Genomic DNA, 18,216 nt, shown 5'->3' on the forward strand with positions numbered 1-18,216 from the left:
TCCCAGAGTGTGACCATGTGTGCTTGAGAAAAAAAAAAAGTATATTCTGGTTTTTGCCCATACAATGCTCTGCATACGTCTATGAGGTCCAAGAGATCTAATACTCTACTTAAGGATATTGTATCCCTGTTTTTTTTCTGTCTAGTTGATGTGTCCATTGGTGAGAATTAGGTGTTGAAAATGTGGGTTTTTTCCAGTACTTATTTTCAGATATTATAGTGGTTGCCTAAGGTATTTTCATGCTCCTTCATTTGGTGCATATATATCGATAAGAATTATGTTTTCTTGTATCATTCCCTTTATTACTATATGCTGTCCTTGCCTGTCTCTTGTTACCTTTTTCAACTGCAAATCTATTTTGTCTGATATAAATATGTTTGTCTCTGCCTTCTTTAGCAACCCATTTTGTTTATAGAACTGTTCTCCAACCCTTTATTTTTAGCCTATGTTTGTCTTTGAACTTTAGATATGCTTCCCTGAGACAGCAGATGGCTCTGTTTCCTGATCAGTCAGTCCTTTGTCAAATATGCAGTGTTCAAATATTTTAGCTCCTTCAATAGGGTCTCTTTTTGTATAATTTTGTGTGTGTAGAAGCTTTTTAAAGCTTTTTATTTTCATGTAGTCCCAGCTAGTATGTTCTCTTTTGTTTTTTTTCACTGCGGGAGACAAATCCACCAAAACATTTAAAGCTTATATTGTGGAGTGCCTTACCTGTTTTCTCCTATATAGTTTATGGTTTCAAATCTTAATCCAAATCTTTCACCGATTTTGGGAATTAATTTTTATATATACCTGGAAATAATGGTCAAAGTTTCATTCTTTAGCATGAGATCCTCAAGTCTTTGCAACACTGTATATTTAAAATATTTTTGTTTCTCTAATGTATAGTCTTGAATACTCTTGTCATCAGTAAACTCTCCATATAGTTATGAGTTTATTTTTGGACTCCAATTCTACTTTATTGAGTTGTCCATTTTGGTTCTAGTGGCATACTGTTTGATTACTAGCTTTGTGGTATGTTTTAAAGTCTTGCTGTGCATGATAACACTTTTCTCCTTAATTCATAAATAAAATATCACATATAAATATAATAGAATGTCATTATGATATAAAAAAGCAGGAAATTTTGCCACATGCTACAACATAAATGAACTTTGAGGATACTGTGCTAAGTAAGCCAGACACATAGTATACAATTCCAATGATATGAAGTACTTAGAACTGTGAATTAAAAAAAAAAACAGTATAATGGTGGTTACCAGGGACTTTGGAGACAATGGAGAATTATAATGGGTACAGAGTTTGATTTGAGAACATGTGAAAAATAGTGGTTTTGGTTGCAAGACAATGTAGATGTACTTAATGCCTCTCAACACTTTAAAATGGTTAAAATGGTCAATTTTGTGTTATGTATATTTTGTCACAACAGAAAATAATATTTTAATGTGGGAAATGCTTACCTATGCATATGCAAAAGTCAGAAAATATTTGTTGTAAAATAAAAATATAGCCTCATATTGTTTGTAGCTCATTCTATTAAGAAACTCGATGTTGACTTGCTTCTTGATTTGAGTTAATGTGTTAATTGCTTTGACTAATAGAATGTAGTGGAAATGATGCTTGAGTCAGAATTTAAGCTTAAGGGGTCCTGAATTTTTTTTCTCCTGCACTAAGGAGAGTTTCAGGGCCTTCTGAACACGCCTCAGTCAGCCTGCTGAATGACAAGCATAGAGAAAGGTCCATCAATCCTAGCTAAACAGAATTAGGGCCATAGACATGTAAAAGACCCACTTGAGAATAATCCAGAACATAAACTCTGCCCAGGTGGGCTTAACACATGTGTTATCACATACAACAGAGAAAATACTTAAACTTTGTTCTAAATCTTCAAGTTTTACAACAGTTTGTTACATAGAAACATCTGAATGGTATTGTATTCTTTCAAGAATTCCATTTCCCAAAGACAGTTCTGTGATTCACAGGCTCCCACAAGAAGACTACCACAGGTAGAAGGTTGAAAGAATGAGGGGAAAGTTACAGGCTGTCCCTGACCTAAGTATGATTAGTATTTGTCATTAGATATTCCCTTTCATTTGTGAGTACTTGTTATGTGTCAGGAAATGGACTGTTTAAACTTTATTATATGTACTTAAAATAGTTGACCACTTTATTTCATTGTATTAATGAACATGTAATATTTTTCAACCCAATTTATAGAACAGTATCTTAATGCTCACAAATTTTAAATGACTTGTTCAAAGTGACAAAGCACTTGATAGAATCACAGCAGTGTTGAATGATTATTTAATCAGAGTACTTTTTTTTACTTTGTTACATCGGACTCTGTTATTACTGTGAAACATTTTTAACTACAGCAAAATGTAGAGATATTAGCCTTTATGATAAAATGATACCAATGTATATTAACTAGTATTATACCAGCGCAAAGAAGTAAAAACCTACAACCAAATATTTTTAAAATATACAGATTTAAGACTTATATAAATATTAATTATAATTGCCATGAATTCTGCTTAAATAGTCTCACAAAGTGATACAGGGCAGCAAGGGGCACTAAAATCGGCCAAGGACACTGCATAAATATTTTATTGGCCACTGTCTAACATTCACACAATTGCATGTAAAACAATTTCTGAGGCCCAAAATACCATTTATCTCACCCAAAACAGTATCCAGTGTTTTCAAATCCTAAACAAAAGCAGCTAAGATGTCATCTTCCCACCATTAAGGACAAAAAGTTCCTCTCCTGAACAATAGGCCACATGTCTAAGATAGCATCTTCCTGCTTCTGCATGCAGCATCAGACTATAAGCCTGGTTACAATTCACAAAGACAAAAAAAGAAAAGACAGGACAGGAGATGCTCCCAGAGCTACCAAGATGCCCCAGCACAGCACCAGACAATCAATTGTTAAAACAGCAGCTGCAGCTGCTGAAGGCCCTGACAAATGGCCACACTCACTGTTGGGGACCGAGGCCAGCATCTTGCGTCTGTCAGCATCTTGCGCCATAAAAAGGTGATATGGAGTCCGGATAGAGAAAAACATCCGGGTGAAATGGAGTCCGGATAGGGAAAAACATCTGGGTTGCAAAAGGCATGTGGGAAAGAGCTCCCTGCCCCCACCTTTTCCTTTTCCTCTTTCTTTTTCTCGCCCATTTTCGCCCCTCGCGAGACCAACTGCCACCAAAACATGTTGCATTTCTATTGGCCTTCTCCCTTCCAGGCATCCCTCTCCTCCTGTATATAAGCTGAGATAAAAACCTAATAAAGACTTCTTTCTTTGTTCTGCTACACGCGTGTGACTGCTTCCTTTGTTCGCCGGACCTGGGGCCCCGAATCTCCTGCCTTGCTGGTCAAGGTCCCCCGCAACTCACCACTCAGCAAGGTACCAGGTTCCTTTGCCTTCCCTGAAGGCTGTCACAGCCTACATAAATATGGTGAATTTTGGACAAACCCTCTCCATTAGCACAAGTACATGCAACAATGTTATACAATATTATTTCACAGCATACAATTACAATAGCTATAAGTACATCCATTTTCATACAATTAAATTTTACAGATTAACCCACGAACATTTTGAAAGAGAGAAAGAGTAAACCCTTTTCTTTCTCCTAAACAAATAGCTTCAAATCCTCAACAGATTCACAAGACCAATGAGTTTTAGTTTCCAGGACATCATCTTTCCAGGACAGCTCTTTTACTCTTTAATGATGTACTCAAGTTATGACACATCTCATTCACATTGACAATTTTAATATGAAACCCATGGGATACAAAGCAATAATCTTCAAGAAAACTGTTGGACAGAGTAATATTTTGAATGGTAAATTTTATTTCGAACATTAATTCATTAAAAAAAAAAAAACCTTTTTCCCGGTTAGATAAAAGTAACAAAGTATTTTTTACCATAATTACCATATGGTATAACATTCCTCTATCTGAGTTTAATACACGAATAACTTTACCTTAGAATGAAATTATGGACTTAAGATAGTTGAAAGACAAGGAGTTCAGATCAGGCACCCTGCAAAATCTCTGTGGAAATGAGAAAGGGCAAGCCTTGAAGATGGAGGTGAGCTGAAAAACACACTCAAGTCAGCCCCTGCATCTGACCACATTGGACTGTGAGACCAGACAGAGGGACTGCAGGAACTGCTGGGAAAGAGCACTTCAGGCACCATAGTTGCAAGAAAGGGAGCTGCATGTCAGGGACTCCACAAAATCTCTGTAGAACTGAAAGAGGGAAAGTCCCACAGATGAAGGTGAGCTGAAAAATGTGCACAAGCCAGGCCCTGTGCCCACTCACAATTTGGATCCCAGAGGGGCATCTATCCACTGCAAAGGAAGACTGTAGACGCCAGGAAAGTGAAATCCAGTCTCCACTGTTGCAAGACAGGGAATTGCAGGACAGGGACCTCAAGCCCTCCCTTTATAAATAGGTAAATACAGAGGGAAGGGATCTTCAGGGACAGCACCCATTAACACATTCATACCACTGTCCTAATGGAGTTGTTGTGTAATAATGCTGAACTCAATTTGGTCACCAATTTCTAACATTCCAGCAGAAGAACCCCAAGGAGATGCCCAGTAGTGCCAGCAGCACAGTGTCCCAACACTTAGCACACATGAGAAAACAAAAATAAGAAGAAGAAAAAATACAAACAACCAAACAAGTCCTCAGGGAGAGGAAATGCACAAAAAGAAAACCAATCACAAAAATTCAACACCACTGACTTGGAAGAATTCAGCCTGGTAGATAGAGAATTTAAAATCTCCATGATTAAAAAACTGAAAAAAGTCAAAAAGGAATAGAATGGTATGAGAAAAATAATTGATGATCAGAAGAATGAAACTGGGTCCCTAAAGAGACAAGTGAAAGAAACACAGGAAATGGAGGAGCTAAGGAACTCTGGGGAAAACAATGAAAACAGAAAATATAAAATGGAAGAGTAAATAAGTACTCTTAAAGTTACAGAAATAAAAAGAACCAAAACAAAAAAGGAAAGATAAGTATAAAGGAAAAAGACTGAAGAAACACTTAGTGAATTAGCTGACTCCATGAGGAAAGGAAATATAAGACCTATAAGATCCATAGAAGGAGAGGAGAGTGACATAGGCACAGAGAAAATATTCAAGGAGATAATCGAAGAGAACTTCCCAGCATGGAGATGGAAATAGACATCTAAGAAGTGAGAAGAATGCCAAACTTCCACAATGAAAGGAAAAATATAGCAAGACACATAATAGTAAAGCTTCCAAGAATCCAGCACAAGGAAAAAATAATGAAGCTGAGAAGAGGGAAGAAACAGAAGATATGTAAAGGAAAACCAATCAGGCTGACATCAGACTTCTCTGAAGAATTATGGGCAAGAAGAGAGTGGTGGAACATATCCAACAAACTCAAAATAAAATCATATGGAGTCACCAGAAACTCCAAATAACCAAAGCTCTCCTGACTAAAAAGGAAGGAAGTGGAGGTATCACACTCCCAGATTTCAAACTATACTATAAAGCCATAATAATCAAAACTGAATGGTACTGGAGCAAGAACACACAGGCCAGTGGAACTATATAGAAAACCCAAAAAATAAATGTATAGATTTATAGTCAACCAATCTTTGACAAAGAAGCAAAGAAAATTTGTTCAATAAATGACACTGGGAAAACTGGGATGCTACATGCAAAAGAATAAAGCTAGACTACTACTACCTCACACCATGTACAAAAACTGACTCAAAATGAGTTAAAGAACTAGACATAAGACCTGAAACCACAAAATATATCGAAGAAAGTATAGGCAAAATACTACATGACATAAACCACACTAACATCTTTAAAGACACCCAAAGCAAAAGATAGTGCAGGAAAGGATAAAACGCTGAGACGACATCAAATTAAAGAGCTTCTGTACAGCAAAAGAGACATTAATCAACTCTTTGATAGGGAGACAATTTTTACACACAACACTAATGATAAGGGGATGATGACAAAGATCTACAAAGAGCTGACAGGATTCAAAGTAAACAACCCAGTCAAAAAATGGGCAGAAGAGCTAAAAAGATACTTCTCCAAAGAGGAAATGCAAATGGCCAACAGGCATATGAAAAAATGTTCAACATCACTGGTAATCAGGAAAATGCAAATCAAAAACACAGTGAGATACCATCTCACATCAGTGAAAATGGCACATTTAAAAAAAAAAAAAACTAACAACTCATGTTGGTGAGGATATGGAGAAAAAAGGAGCTCTCCTACACTACTTTTAGGAATGCAAACCAGTCCAATCACTATGGAAAGTCGTGTGGAGTTTCCTCAAATTGTTAGTTATGGATCTCCTAGATGATCCCGCAATTCCCTTTCTACTTTTTGTACCCAAAGGATACTAAAACATTAATTTAAAAGGACACCTGAACCTCTATGTTTATTGCAACACTATTTACAAAAGGTAAGCTATGAAAACAACCCAAATGCCCAGAAGTAGATAAATGAATCAAGAAGATGTGGTATATGTACACAATGGAATATTAGTCAGCAATTAAAAAAGATAAACTCACCATTCATAGGAATACAGATGAAGCTGGAAGGGATCATGCTCAGTGAAATAAGCCAGAAATAAAAATAAACATATCAGATGGGTTTCACTTATAGGAGGAATATAGAGGATCCAAATAAGAGATCAGGAAAAAAGTAATTATAATAAAGTAAAAAAGAAAATCAGCAGGCAACTATAGAGACATTTTGCATGGGTGTAGAAGGTAATAGGATGAAAAGAGAGCTGGGAAGAGCAAAATGGACTATGGTGATGGTTCATGATGGTACATAATGGTGAATTGGTGGTGGGTATTTCATGGGCACTATAACTGAGATGAGAAAGCATACACTGTATAAAAATGAAGAACAATGTAAAAAGTTATGAAATAGAAATTATGGACTGAGGACAGAGCAACTAGAACAAGGTTCATTGTGTAATGGCAGAGATACCAAGTCAAGTTAAAGACAGAGAGTTCCTCTACTACATCTTAGCTAATGACTTTGCTTTTATCCTATGGATATGAAATTTAAGAATGGACCTTTGACTTTCCATACATAATATAATTCTGATCCATATGTTTAAAACCTTAAGATTTTCATTTGAGTTGACTTTTTTAAGTTGCAATATTAATAGTTAAAAATTGGGATCAATGTCAACAAAGATTTCATTCATTTGCCTAATCTTAAGTAATTTGTGCAAGATACAAGTGAGGTAAATCACATTGTTACAGGAGTTTTGGTGAAGGATGAGTGAAATACATGCACAGATCCAGGTGTGAAGTTATTCTCCCCAATTATATAGTTATGTAAATGACTGACTAATAAAATTTTAGAAAAAAATAAAATTTTAGAAACACCACATGTATGTGTATGTGTGCGTGTGAGTTTAAAATATGCTATTTACTGTGCCAAAAGGAAACTCTTGCTTGGCAAATGAGCATATCTTTACTAGAACTTTAAAAACTTTATTGATTCACCAAGACAGAGACCAGAAAGAATGATAGTCACTTAGAGATTAAATATTATGTTAGGGCACTAACCTATGAATCCACACAAGAACTGTTCCCCAAGAAGGACTCATAGCTTGTGCTAGTCTCATTTTGGACCTATCACTTACCAACTGTGTGACCTAAGCAAATTCCTTCACCTCTGTCTGAATTTTAATGTCATTCTTATGAAATGGAGATTATGTTAAAATGACAAGTATATTTTAAAAGTCCTAGGATTTTCGGCTCTCCCTGGTAGCAAAACAGGTTAGGATGCAGCACTGCAAGCTAACCACAACCATTTCAGTGAGAGTTCCATCCCCATCCTGGAGGGGATCCACATGGCACTTCAGAGCTCTCGAGTCTCGCCCGCAGCTCCCCTCAGTAGTGTACTTTCTCTATCTGCTCCTCACTCTGTCTCTGGTGAATCCCCGTACTGCTTCAGCATGTCTGGCCTGTAACCCAGTTCTGTATGCATAAATAAATAAGTTTTTTTTAAAAAAACCCCTAGGATTTTCATTCCACATTAAGTATATACATAGTGCTCACAACAACCTAGCCGAGTACTATCAATATCTCTAACCAAAGTCTACCAGGAGCACACTCATGGATGAACAATCTGGCTTTGTAGGTCATTGCAGTGAGAAAGAAAACTCACCATGGGGAATCATGAGTCAGATCTCTTTTTTTTTTTAAAGATTTATTTATTTATGCATACAGAACAGGGGTACAGGCCAGAGGCTCAAGGGCAGAGAGAGGATTCACCAGAGACAGAGTGGGGAGCAGAGCAGGCAGATCGACAAAGCACACTGCTGAGGGGAGCAGTGGGCGGGTCAGGGGAGGTCTGCCTCGCCATATGAGTCACCTCCCGGGCAGGAGTGAGCTCATGCTGAAGTGGCTTTAGCTTCTCAATGCTGTGCTTTAACACGCTGCGCCATCAGGGAGGGCCCCATCTCTTTAAGAGGATATCAGAACCAAAGAAACACAATCTAGAAGATAGTTACTAAAATATTATTGAAAAGAACATATTTGCACAACTGTGAAGGTAAAATAGGCAAGCCCAAGATCCACAGGCAGGTCTTTGTCAGAAAGGCAGGCTGGTGCTCTCAGCGGTTTCTGAAGTTGTAGTCTACAATGGATCTCTTCTCATTAGGGGAAGCCTGAACTCTAACCTTCAGAATTTTAAATGGTTGGATCCGACTTATTCATATTACCAGGATCATCTCTCTTACATAAAGGAAAATGATTATGGACTTCATTCACCCTAAAAAATATTTCCAGAGCAACTTGAAATAAATGTTTGATTGCACAACTGAGGGCTATAGCCTAGTAACACATAAGACTGACCATTAAATTTTATAGGACTTTAGACTTGTGTTAGGTGATTCTGAAGAAGACCTGAGAAAGGCTTTCCTTTTTGTTGTATTATGTCAGGAAGTAGATAGTGGAGTGAGCTAATTCTATAATTGGACTTCATATAAATCTTATACAGAAGGAAATGACTATACTGAGGCTATATTTGTAATTAGTAAGAAGCAGCATTCATTTCATTCACTAATCCAGGAGAGGTATGTTTTGTCATTTTGGGCTTTTGTCAATGTTCATCTTTGGTCTGTGTTCAGACATGATTATGAGGTGACCTAATTTTCTGTTTTAATCCACCATGATCACAGAGCAGCCATTTCACAATTATGAAATTATTTGCATTTAATGATAAAAGGAAAATACTGAAGCCAGGTGTTGTGTGCCAGGTCAGCTCCTATCATTACCAAGACCAGGTAAGTACTAAGTAGTCCCCAGGACTTTTACTGTCTCGTCCTTCTTTAAGTCTCTGTCACTGTGAGGAGAGACAAAGTGCTGAGAAACTGAGTACTATCTAACCCGGACAGAATGTTGATTTTAAGCAGAAACTCCACTGGCCTGTAAATTCTATAACGTAAGATTCTTATGAAAAATGTGTCTTCCTCTTTTACAGACTCTTGACACAAAATAGTGGTTCTTTGCCCTGTAGGGAAAGAATTCACCAGTGAATAATAGTTGTAATTAAAGCAGGCAAGGTTTTATTAGAGAGACTCATGCAGGACAGTGCCAGTTTGGAAAAGGAGAATATAACCTGGCTCCCCAAAGGGAGTTAGGTGAGATATTTAAAAGTTAAGTCCTTGAGGTGGAAAGGAGAGCAGAATCACAGCTTGTTCTGGGTTGGCCAGCATTTCACTATGCACATGGGCTTTGAAATAAATCTCTCAGCAAATTGTGAGATAATCATTAGTCAGGATCTAATGATTTGTATCTATCATGGCACCTCATGGTCAGCGTGGTGGACCTAATTGTTTGGACAAGACTATACAGTCTATTAGTCAATCTATGTATACAACAGGACTTGGAATAACTCAGATAACTCACCCTCCTGACTCACAATTTCTTTTATCTAAGCTGTCTCAGCCCAAAGACTGCCTTTGAACATAGCTCCATCCCTAATCACTCACAAACTTCTGTGATTTTAATTTGTCAAGATAAAGCGTATAAAAAGACCCAGCAGATTAAAAGAAAGCCAAATTTCTGTCAGGAATCCCTTCTTTCCACCTCAATATTTGACTTGATGTTTTCAAACTAAAAAAGAAAATCAAAGTAATTAAACAAGTCAGAACTTTATTATAATCAACGTCTTCAGACCTCCTTTAAATGTAAATAAGCAGCACCAACACAGAGAACATAAAGAATCCACAAAAAAGGAAAAGAAAAGAAACAGATGAAAGATCAGTTACTGTAGACTGTACTACATGGTTTTATTATTTTTATTGCCTTGGGTGAAAATACTAAACTTTTGAAGGTGAAAAGTCAGTTAACTGTATTTATGTAAATACAAAAGGCAGAAATTCTTTGGCTACCAGCAGCAGAGATCTCCTTGGTAAGTGGATGAACTCAAAATTTAGAGAATGTACATGGGACTATCGAACTGAGACCACGAGAGGTTAGGGGTAGGTAAGCCAAGCTGGGAATCAACCCAGCGGACTACAGTGTAGAATTACAGGTGCTTTGGTGGTAGGTGTGATGTGAAAAAATACATCTGAGAAAGTGTGATGCTAAATCATATATGCTGTTGTAAACCAGCATTACCTCAGTAAAATATACAACTAGAAAAAAAATTTCAATTTGAAAGAAAAGGAGAAAATAATTTCATAGAAAATTTTCTCAGGTTCAAAGTAAGTGGAGGTTCATTCTGGTGGAGATCGCAACAGAACCAGGGAATTTCCTAACTCCTTTCAGGCCTCTTTTTACAAAGCCTTCAACTGGCAACTGAGGTGTCATCAAAGGAGATGTTTTTGATTGGTCAGAACCTTACCAGCTCTGTTTAGATTTCCTTCTCAGCTTGTTTTTTAGCTCAGAAGAGCTGGCAAAGAACGCATTGGGAAAAGATGGTTCTACACAGAATTCTGTTACTGGTGACCCTCACCCTCACCACCATGGTCAACTTGTATGGAGGTGAAGACATTGTGGGTGAGTACATGATTGAGGAGTGTGGGGACTAAAGTTGAATAGCAGGAAATGGAAGGTAAAAAAGAGAAATTGTCAGAGAAATACAGAGACTCTTCAAAGGCTTTCTCAACATTAAGCAATTATTTTTGAAAAATGGTCATCTTTCTTCAGGAAGCTAGACTCTTAAACCAGTCTCCTTACTACCTGTGTTATTACAGAATTCACCAAGGACATTGTTCTTTTTGTGATTAAATCCAGTCACTATAGCCTGGAGGGATCTATGGCATTTGTTCATGACTATCTCAATGATTAAAGATGCTTCCACAAATGAATATTTTATTAGTATAATTTCATGATCCCAAATTCTCTAAACAATTTTTAAAGTTTTTTGCATATTCTCCCTGTAGTTTATTTTGGGGTAAACAGTTCCAAGGATTGTGTATACTAAGTACATAAACTTAATCTCAATTGCTTCATATGTGTCACCTCACAAATAATTAAAATTAGCATGTAGTTATGTTTTTCTAAACATACTTTGATTCATGTTATTTAAGTTATTATTGGTAAAGCTTCATCTTTTAACAAAGTAAGAAATATTTTATGTGTATTTTCAAGTTAATTTAGATATTTATGATGAAAAACTTGCAAAATTAAATTGTTTGCAGATTAACCACCCAAATTACCTCTTCTTCTAGCTAAAGCAGTTTATAAGAGACAATAGGCAAACGTTACTCTGCCCTTACTTTCTAACTCTCTATCCTCTCCTCGCATATTCTTTTAACCTCTTTTCCTTCTAGAATCTCTCTCTTATGTCTCTATTCTATGTTGTTTTACAGACATGAAGAGTGCAAAGACATAATGGGGAGCAGGGTAGGTGGATTTACTCAAAGTCAAAGTAGAAAGTCCAAATTATTCAAAAGGGAAGTGAAAGGGAAGTAACTTTGATCTTCAGCCATGGTTACAAGGCTGCTGCATTTTAATTTTGTTTAGTGATAGAAGTCTCATCTGCTTCTCCAGCCATTCTCAGGTTTTCTTTCTTCTATTTCACACCAGAGTGCCCCAGTCAGGCTGTACTTATCCACTAGGCACAGTACACACAGTGCTTGGGCCTGTGATGCTTGTCGGACCCCATGAAAGTGTTTTAAATTATGATAAAATTGGAAGAAAAGAAGTTTTAGGGGACAGTGTTTTCATTTTTAATCCAGCCGAGATTATATTTGTCTCTTAATCAAAATGGCCATAAATTATGAGTTTTTATATTTTTACAGAAGTGAGCCACAAAAGCAAAAATGCAAAGAATAATGCAGCTCTGTTCACAGCTGATTTTTTTTTTAAAGATTGATTTATTTGGGCCCTCCCTGATGGTGTAACTGGTTGAAGTGCAGCACTACAAAGCTAGCCGCAGCTGCTTCTACACAAATTCTGTCCCTGGCCGGGGGACCATTTGGTGCAGCAGTCCTCTCCTGGCCCACCCACTGCTCCCCTCAGCAGTGTACCTTGTCAATCTGCCTGTTCTGCTCCCCACTCTGTCTCTGGTGAATCCTCTCATCCCCTGCACCTCTGGCTTGTACCCTAGTTCTGTACACGTAGAAGAACTGGGGTATGAGCCAGAGGGGCAGGAGGTGAGAGGATTCACCAGAGACAGAGTAGGGAACAGAGTAGATATATTTATTAAAATATACTGCTGAGGAGAGCAACAGGCAAGACAGGAGAGGTCTGCTATGCCACATGTAGGTCAGCTCCCTGTCTGGGAATCAAACTCAGACAGTTGCAGAGAGTGCACTGAGACTTAACACTTATGCCACCAGGGAGAATGCCATGGTCAGAGCTGATCTTGTTCATGTGATTCTTAGTCTTCCCCCAAATTTCTGTGATCCTCAAGAAAATAATTGAGAGTCAGTATGTACCTTGACCATATAGTGACCATATAGCAAGCGAGGCTTTAGGGATTTTAAGATAGAAAGACATCTTTCATTCATTGAAACCTTGAGTCACTTGCTCCTCCTGTAACAAGTTGGCCCTCAGGAAAAGGGGAGATTCTGGGTTCTCTGCCCCATCCAGAAGGAGGGTGGAGCTGAGCAGGGAGAAGAATCTGGAGAGAAGACTGAGGAGTAAGGAAGCAAGATGGAGAGCCAGGAGGAGACCTGAGGGAGGCACATGGAGCAGAGAGATATGAGAAGAAGCAGCTCTTGTTTCTGGGTCCTGGACTAGTTGAAACAGATGTGAGTGAGAGACCCATGGGGAGGTTGACTATGCAACATTTAATCTTGATTTTGATTTTGCTCTTTTCCTCCCAGACTTGTCTGGCCATTTCTGACCCTTTTCTATGGGTCTCTGCCAGAAGGTGCTTTAGACTTTGAGTGGGCTTTTGGGCTTGCTTTGGGCCAATTCCTTTTGGGTGGACTTTTACCAATGAGAGGACGGGCAACTTTGGGTGTTCGGTTTAGAAGTTATATTCTTTATGTTTACTGTACTGCACACTAATTGTATTAAAGATCCTTCCCATTAAAGATCTTACGTATTTTGTCTTGACGCTATGGACAATAGAACCTATTTAGACCAGGCAGGTTTGGGGGTTCAGTGGTGTCCCTCTTTCCTTGCCCTGTAACAGTCCCTCACACACACCAGAAGGTGCTCAGATTAAGTGGTCAAAACAATATAGAGTATATGAAAGCAAAGGACCATTACTGAGCAATCCAGCAAGTCAGCAGAGGCTGAAACTATATAAGTGAACTGGTTCCAGTTAGCCCAGCAGTGTGATGTTCTTCAATAGTCAGCAGTCCAGGACAAATTACAAAAGAAAAGAATAATTGTATATATTTACATTTGAAAAAAAAGTAGTCATGAAGATTCATTGCAAGGATAAGATGACTCTATTAAGATCACATTGGGCAGAAAAGAGGGTAAGATGGGTGAATATTAGATAAACTTGAGGGGAAAGACATTGGGGTAGGTGGTTTTGGAGTCAAAAATAATCAAAACATGTTAAATTAGGGAACTTACCCAAAAATTTGGTAATCCACAGAAACTTTAAGAATGAAGTAGAGGTACCTAAGAAGTCCCAAAAAGATAGCTTTATTTCAAGTAGGAAAACAGATCCCAAAAAGACCAAGGGACATGAAATGATAATATAGTTTGGCTGATTATCAGATGGAATATTTGAGGAAGAAGCTGGGATGTAAGGCTGTGGATATGCTCCCTTATAGCACTTACATCTGTGTACCATATTGCTCCTTTACTCGACTGCTTATACCATTTTTCAGTTAGCTCCTGACAACGAAGACCATATTTTTTTGGTATTTTACTCCCAGCCTCCTGTAATGTCTAACACCTTGTTGATCTCAATAAGTGAGTGAGGAAGAAAAGAAAGGACATTATAAAGGTTCATGGAATCAGTAAACAAGTTTCATTTGAGTGGAGCCGTATTGTGATGGTAGTCTTTCTGCTTTGGCATGCTCACATTTGAGGAAAAGGGTTATAGTTGACCTTTAGTCTTCAATGAATGAAAGTGTTGAATTAGTTAAAGGGAAAAGTTTATTAACCTCCTTCAAGTAAAAAAAAAAAAATAGAGAAACGATGAAACAGAAATCCTTAATCTAATAAAACTTCCTATTTTTATTTTATAAAGAATCAGGGGATTCTCCTTAGAGGATCACAGCTATTAACAAGCAAAGACCTTTAAAGCAGTGTTTAATTTTTATTTATCTTATAGTATTAATGCAGTCCTTGTCACATTGCCCCCTATAGTTAGAGGAAGTCTTTTTTTAAAAGTCCTGTGTGTTTTCTTTGGTTGAAAAGAGAGAGAGAGAGGGCCTCCTGGTGGCACAGGGGTTGTCTCACCACTGTCAAGCTACATGCAGTAACTGAAGCACAAGTTTGATCCCCAACAAGGAAACTAACCCACATTTGATATAGCAGACCTCTCCTGTCTTGCCTGCTGTCCTCCTCAGGAGAATATTTAAGTAAATATACCTACTTTGCTCCCCACTCTGTCTCTGGTGAACCCTCTCACCCCCCTCACCACCACCTCTGGCCTATACTTCAGTTCTTGTATGCATAAATAAATAAATCTTTTTTAGAAAGAGAAATCCCTGTGGAGAAAATATTCTACTCTGAACTAGTCTTATGGGGAGAGGAACCATAATGAATGTATTATTAAATGTCGACAGAATGAGTGAGAAAGAAAATATAAATCAGAATATAAATCGAATCTAATGAAAAAGAAAGCTTAAACTATGATAATTTATTCTTTTATTCTTTAATACTATCACAATATTTATCATAAACTTATGATGTCCCAAGCATTCAACTAGGCATAGGGAATACCAACAAAAACTGTGAAATCTACCCTTGTGGGGAATGTGGCTTAGTAGAAGGACAGACTGAATTCTAACTGGACAACTATCAATGAGAAGGTTTCAGGATACAGTTGCTGGGAATTTTATTTAGAGATTGTGTGTGCCACAGCCCGTAACACTTTAAAGTCAGTTTCTTGTGTCACTTGGTTTAAAATGTTTCTTCCCCCTCTGTTTTCCACCCTCCTGTTCCTTGCTCTACTCATCAGCTGACCATGTTGCCACCTATGGTGCACTATTCTATCAGTCTTACGGTTCCTCTGGCCAGTACACCTTTGAATTTGATGGAGATGAGGAGTTCTACGTAGACCTGCAGAAGAAGGAGACTATCTGGAGGCTGCCAGGGCTTAGCAAATTTGGAGATTTTGACCCACAGGGTGGACTGACAGAAATTGCTACAGGAAAATATAACCTGGACATCTTTATTAAAAGTCCGGACTATACCCCTGCTACCAATGGTATGTGTCAACCTTTCTGCCTCTCTTCATGGAATTTGTTCCATCATTCTAGGTTTTAGTACTTTCTTCATGAAAGATATACATTCTCTACCATGCTGTAAAATTCCTTCTTTTCTAGAGTTCTCATATCGTGTCATAGTGATTTCTGAACCCTCTTTCTCTCCCATCTAAACAATCACATATTCCCATATAACACAAGAATTCTTACTTTCATAACATAACCTTTGAATCCTTCAAATAAAAAGTTTCATAATTACCTTAATAAGCAGATTCACAGAGAGAGGGGCATGAGGATAAAGTACAGGCAGTGTAAAATGTTTCCCAAGCAGAAACAAAATGTGAACTCTTCAGCTATCATATGGAAAAATGTAAATGGGAAGGCCCTTCCATACCATTGTGTTTCCTCACCACAGATGTCCCTGAGGTGACTGTGTTCACCAAGTCTCCTGTGACACCGACTCAACCCAACACCCTCATCTGTCTTGTGGACAACATCTTCCCTCCCGTGATCAACATCACATGGTTGGTCAACGGGCACTCAGTCACAGAGGGTGTATCTGAGACTAGCTTCCTCACCAAAATTGATCATGCCTTTCTCAAGATCAGTTACCTCACTTTCATCCCTTCTGATGATGATGTTTATGACTGCAAGGTGGAGCACTGGGGCCTGGAGGAGCCACTCCTGAAGCACTGGGGTAAGTATGATTTCTATTCCTTTTGGTACCGTATTTTATCAGTACAGAAACCCCTACTTTTTAGCCCATGAACCTCATGATCCAAAGCTTTTTTTCCACACTTCAAGTATTTTATATTTTACTCTTCTACACCTGGTATGCCAAGTCTTATTAAGACTAAAACCTATATTATACACATATACATGTCCATCCCCTGTATTTCTGATTTCCACAACTTCATTTTCACAGAACTTGAAATTCCAGCCCCCATGTCAGAACTGACAGAGACTGTGGTCTGCGCCCTGGGGTTGACTGTGGGCCTTGTGGGCATCATGGTGGGAACCATCTTCATCATCCAAGGTCTGCGCTCAAATGGTGCCCCCAGACAACAAGGGCCCTTGTGAATTGAACCTTCGAAGGCAGGTAAGAATTCACATTTTCAGAGCAGAGAGTTGGAGAGACATTACAAGGGGAAAGAAAGTGAGAGGCGATTGTGGACATAAATGTGCTTAAAGAGTTGAGAAGGGACATAATTATGTCATAATAACCTCCTAAAATTCATCAATCTTATGTCTGTCTTGTTGCAGGTTTATTTACCTACAAAAAAAAGAAAAGTGGATGTGCCAGATGTCTTGTCCAGTTCATTACATTCCTTCTGTTCTTCATTGTTCTTCCTTTTACCTCTTTTCTGGGACTTAAGGTACTATGTCCCTTGATAATCCACATACTCTTTGGAATTCTCTTCTGACTGCTTGATTTTTTTTTCTGTTCTTTATTGTTATCTACAATGGTAATCTCCCGAATATTCCACCCAGTTACTTAATCTCTAGTGACTCTGATCTCAATGAAGCAATAAATTTTCCTTTTAATGAATTTTTTCCCATTTATCATGGAACCATGACTACTTATGCTTTTGGTCCATTTAATGTTTATCAAAAAGTGAAAGCCCGGCTCTCCCTGGTGGTGCAACCAGTTAAAAAACCGCACTGTGAAGCTCTCCAAAGCCACTGCAGCACGAGTTCAATCCCCGGCCAGGGAACTGACCCACATGGTGTGACAGACCTCTCCTGACCGGCCCTCTGCTCCCCTCAACAGTGTGTTTCAGTACATCTGCCTGTTCTGTTCCCCACTCTGTCTCTGGTGAATCCTGTCTCCCACCATATCTCTGGCCTGTACCCCAGTTCTGTAAACATAAATAAATAAATTTTTCAAAAAAAAAAAGTGGAAGCCAGTTAAGAAAATAGTAGAATAAGATAATACCCTTATCTGAGAAGAAGCAAAAATGTTGTCCTTACTACTTAGTTAAGGTAAGTAACAATGGGAAAGGGACCGTGTAGAAACCAGACATAGTTAGAGTCACTAGAACACAAGTATAGTTTGTCTAACCTCCCAATGAAGCCCTACTTGGTAGCTACATAGAATTTCTTTTATTACTATGGTATGTAATAAACAGTAGAACAAATATAGATGTATAGTGTCTCTAGACCAGTAAGCCTAAAACAGGCTCACTTAATCCCTATTCACCCTGGGGTACTACCAAAAACAAAAACAGTATCCCCAGTTCCTCACCCCTCCAGACTAAGGAAAATATGAGCTTATAAGAGAAAAATCTAAGGAGGGACATTATGATTAAGGTAATGCAACAGAGGTCATGTGAGCCACATTATTCACTAGATTCACTGTCCCTGGTGGAAACCCTTACAGAGGAAAT

At 38.2% G+C, this 18,216-nt stretch overlaps 1 protein-coding gene across 1 annotated transcript; it reads left to right on the plus strand.

Moving 5' to 3' along the window:
- Positions 1-10,943: 10,943 nt before the first annotated feature.
- LOC101618323 (HLA class II histocompatibility antigen, DQ alpha 2 chain-like) lies at positions 10,944-17,526 on the plus strand. The gene is made up of 5 exons (XM_004673350.2): positions 10,944-11,039; positions 15,583-15,831; positions 16,245-16,526; positions 16,755-16,928; positions 17,093-17,526. Exons 1-4 carry the CDS (start codon positions 10,958-10,960, stop codon positions 16,907-16,909), a joined length of 768 nt encoding a protein of 255 aa, XP_004673407.1. The 5' UTR covers positions 10,944-10,957; the 3' UTR covers positions 16,910-16,928; positions 17,093-17,526.
- Positions 17,527-18,216: the final 690 nt, after the last annotated feature.

Source organism: Condylura cristata, unplaced genomic scaffold (assembly GCF_000260355.1).
Source record: "Condylura cristata isolate star-nosed mole 26May11 unplaced genomic scaffold, ConCri1.0 scaffold00001, whole genome shotgun sequence".
In the NCBI taxonomy this organism is placed as follows: Eukaryota; Metazoa; Chordata; class Mammalia; order Eulipotyphla; family Talpidae; genus Condylura; species Condylura cristata.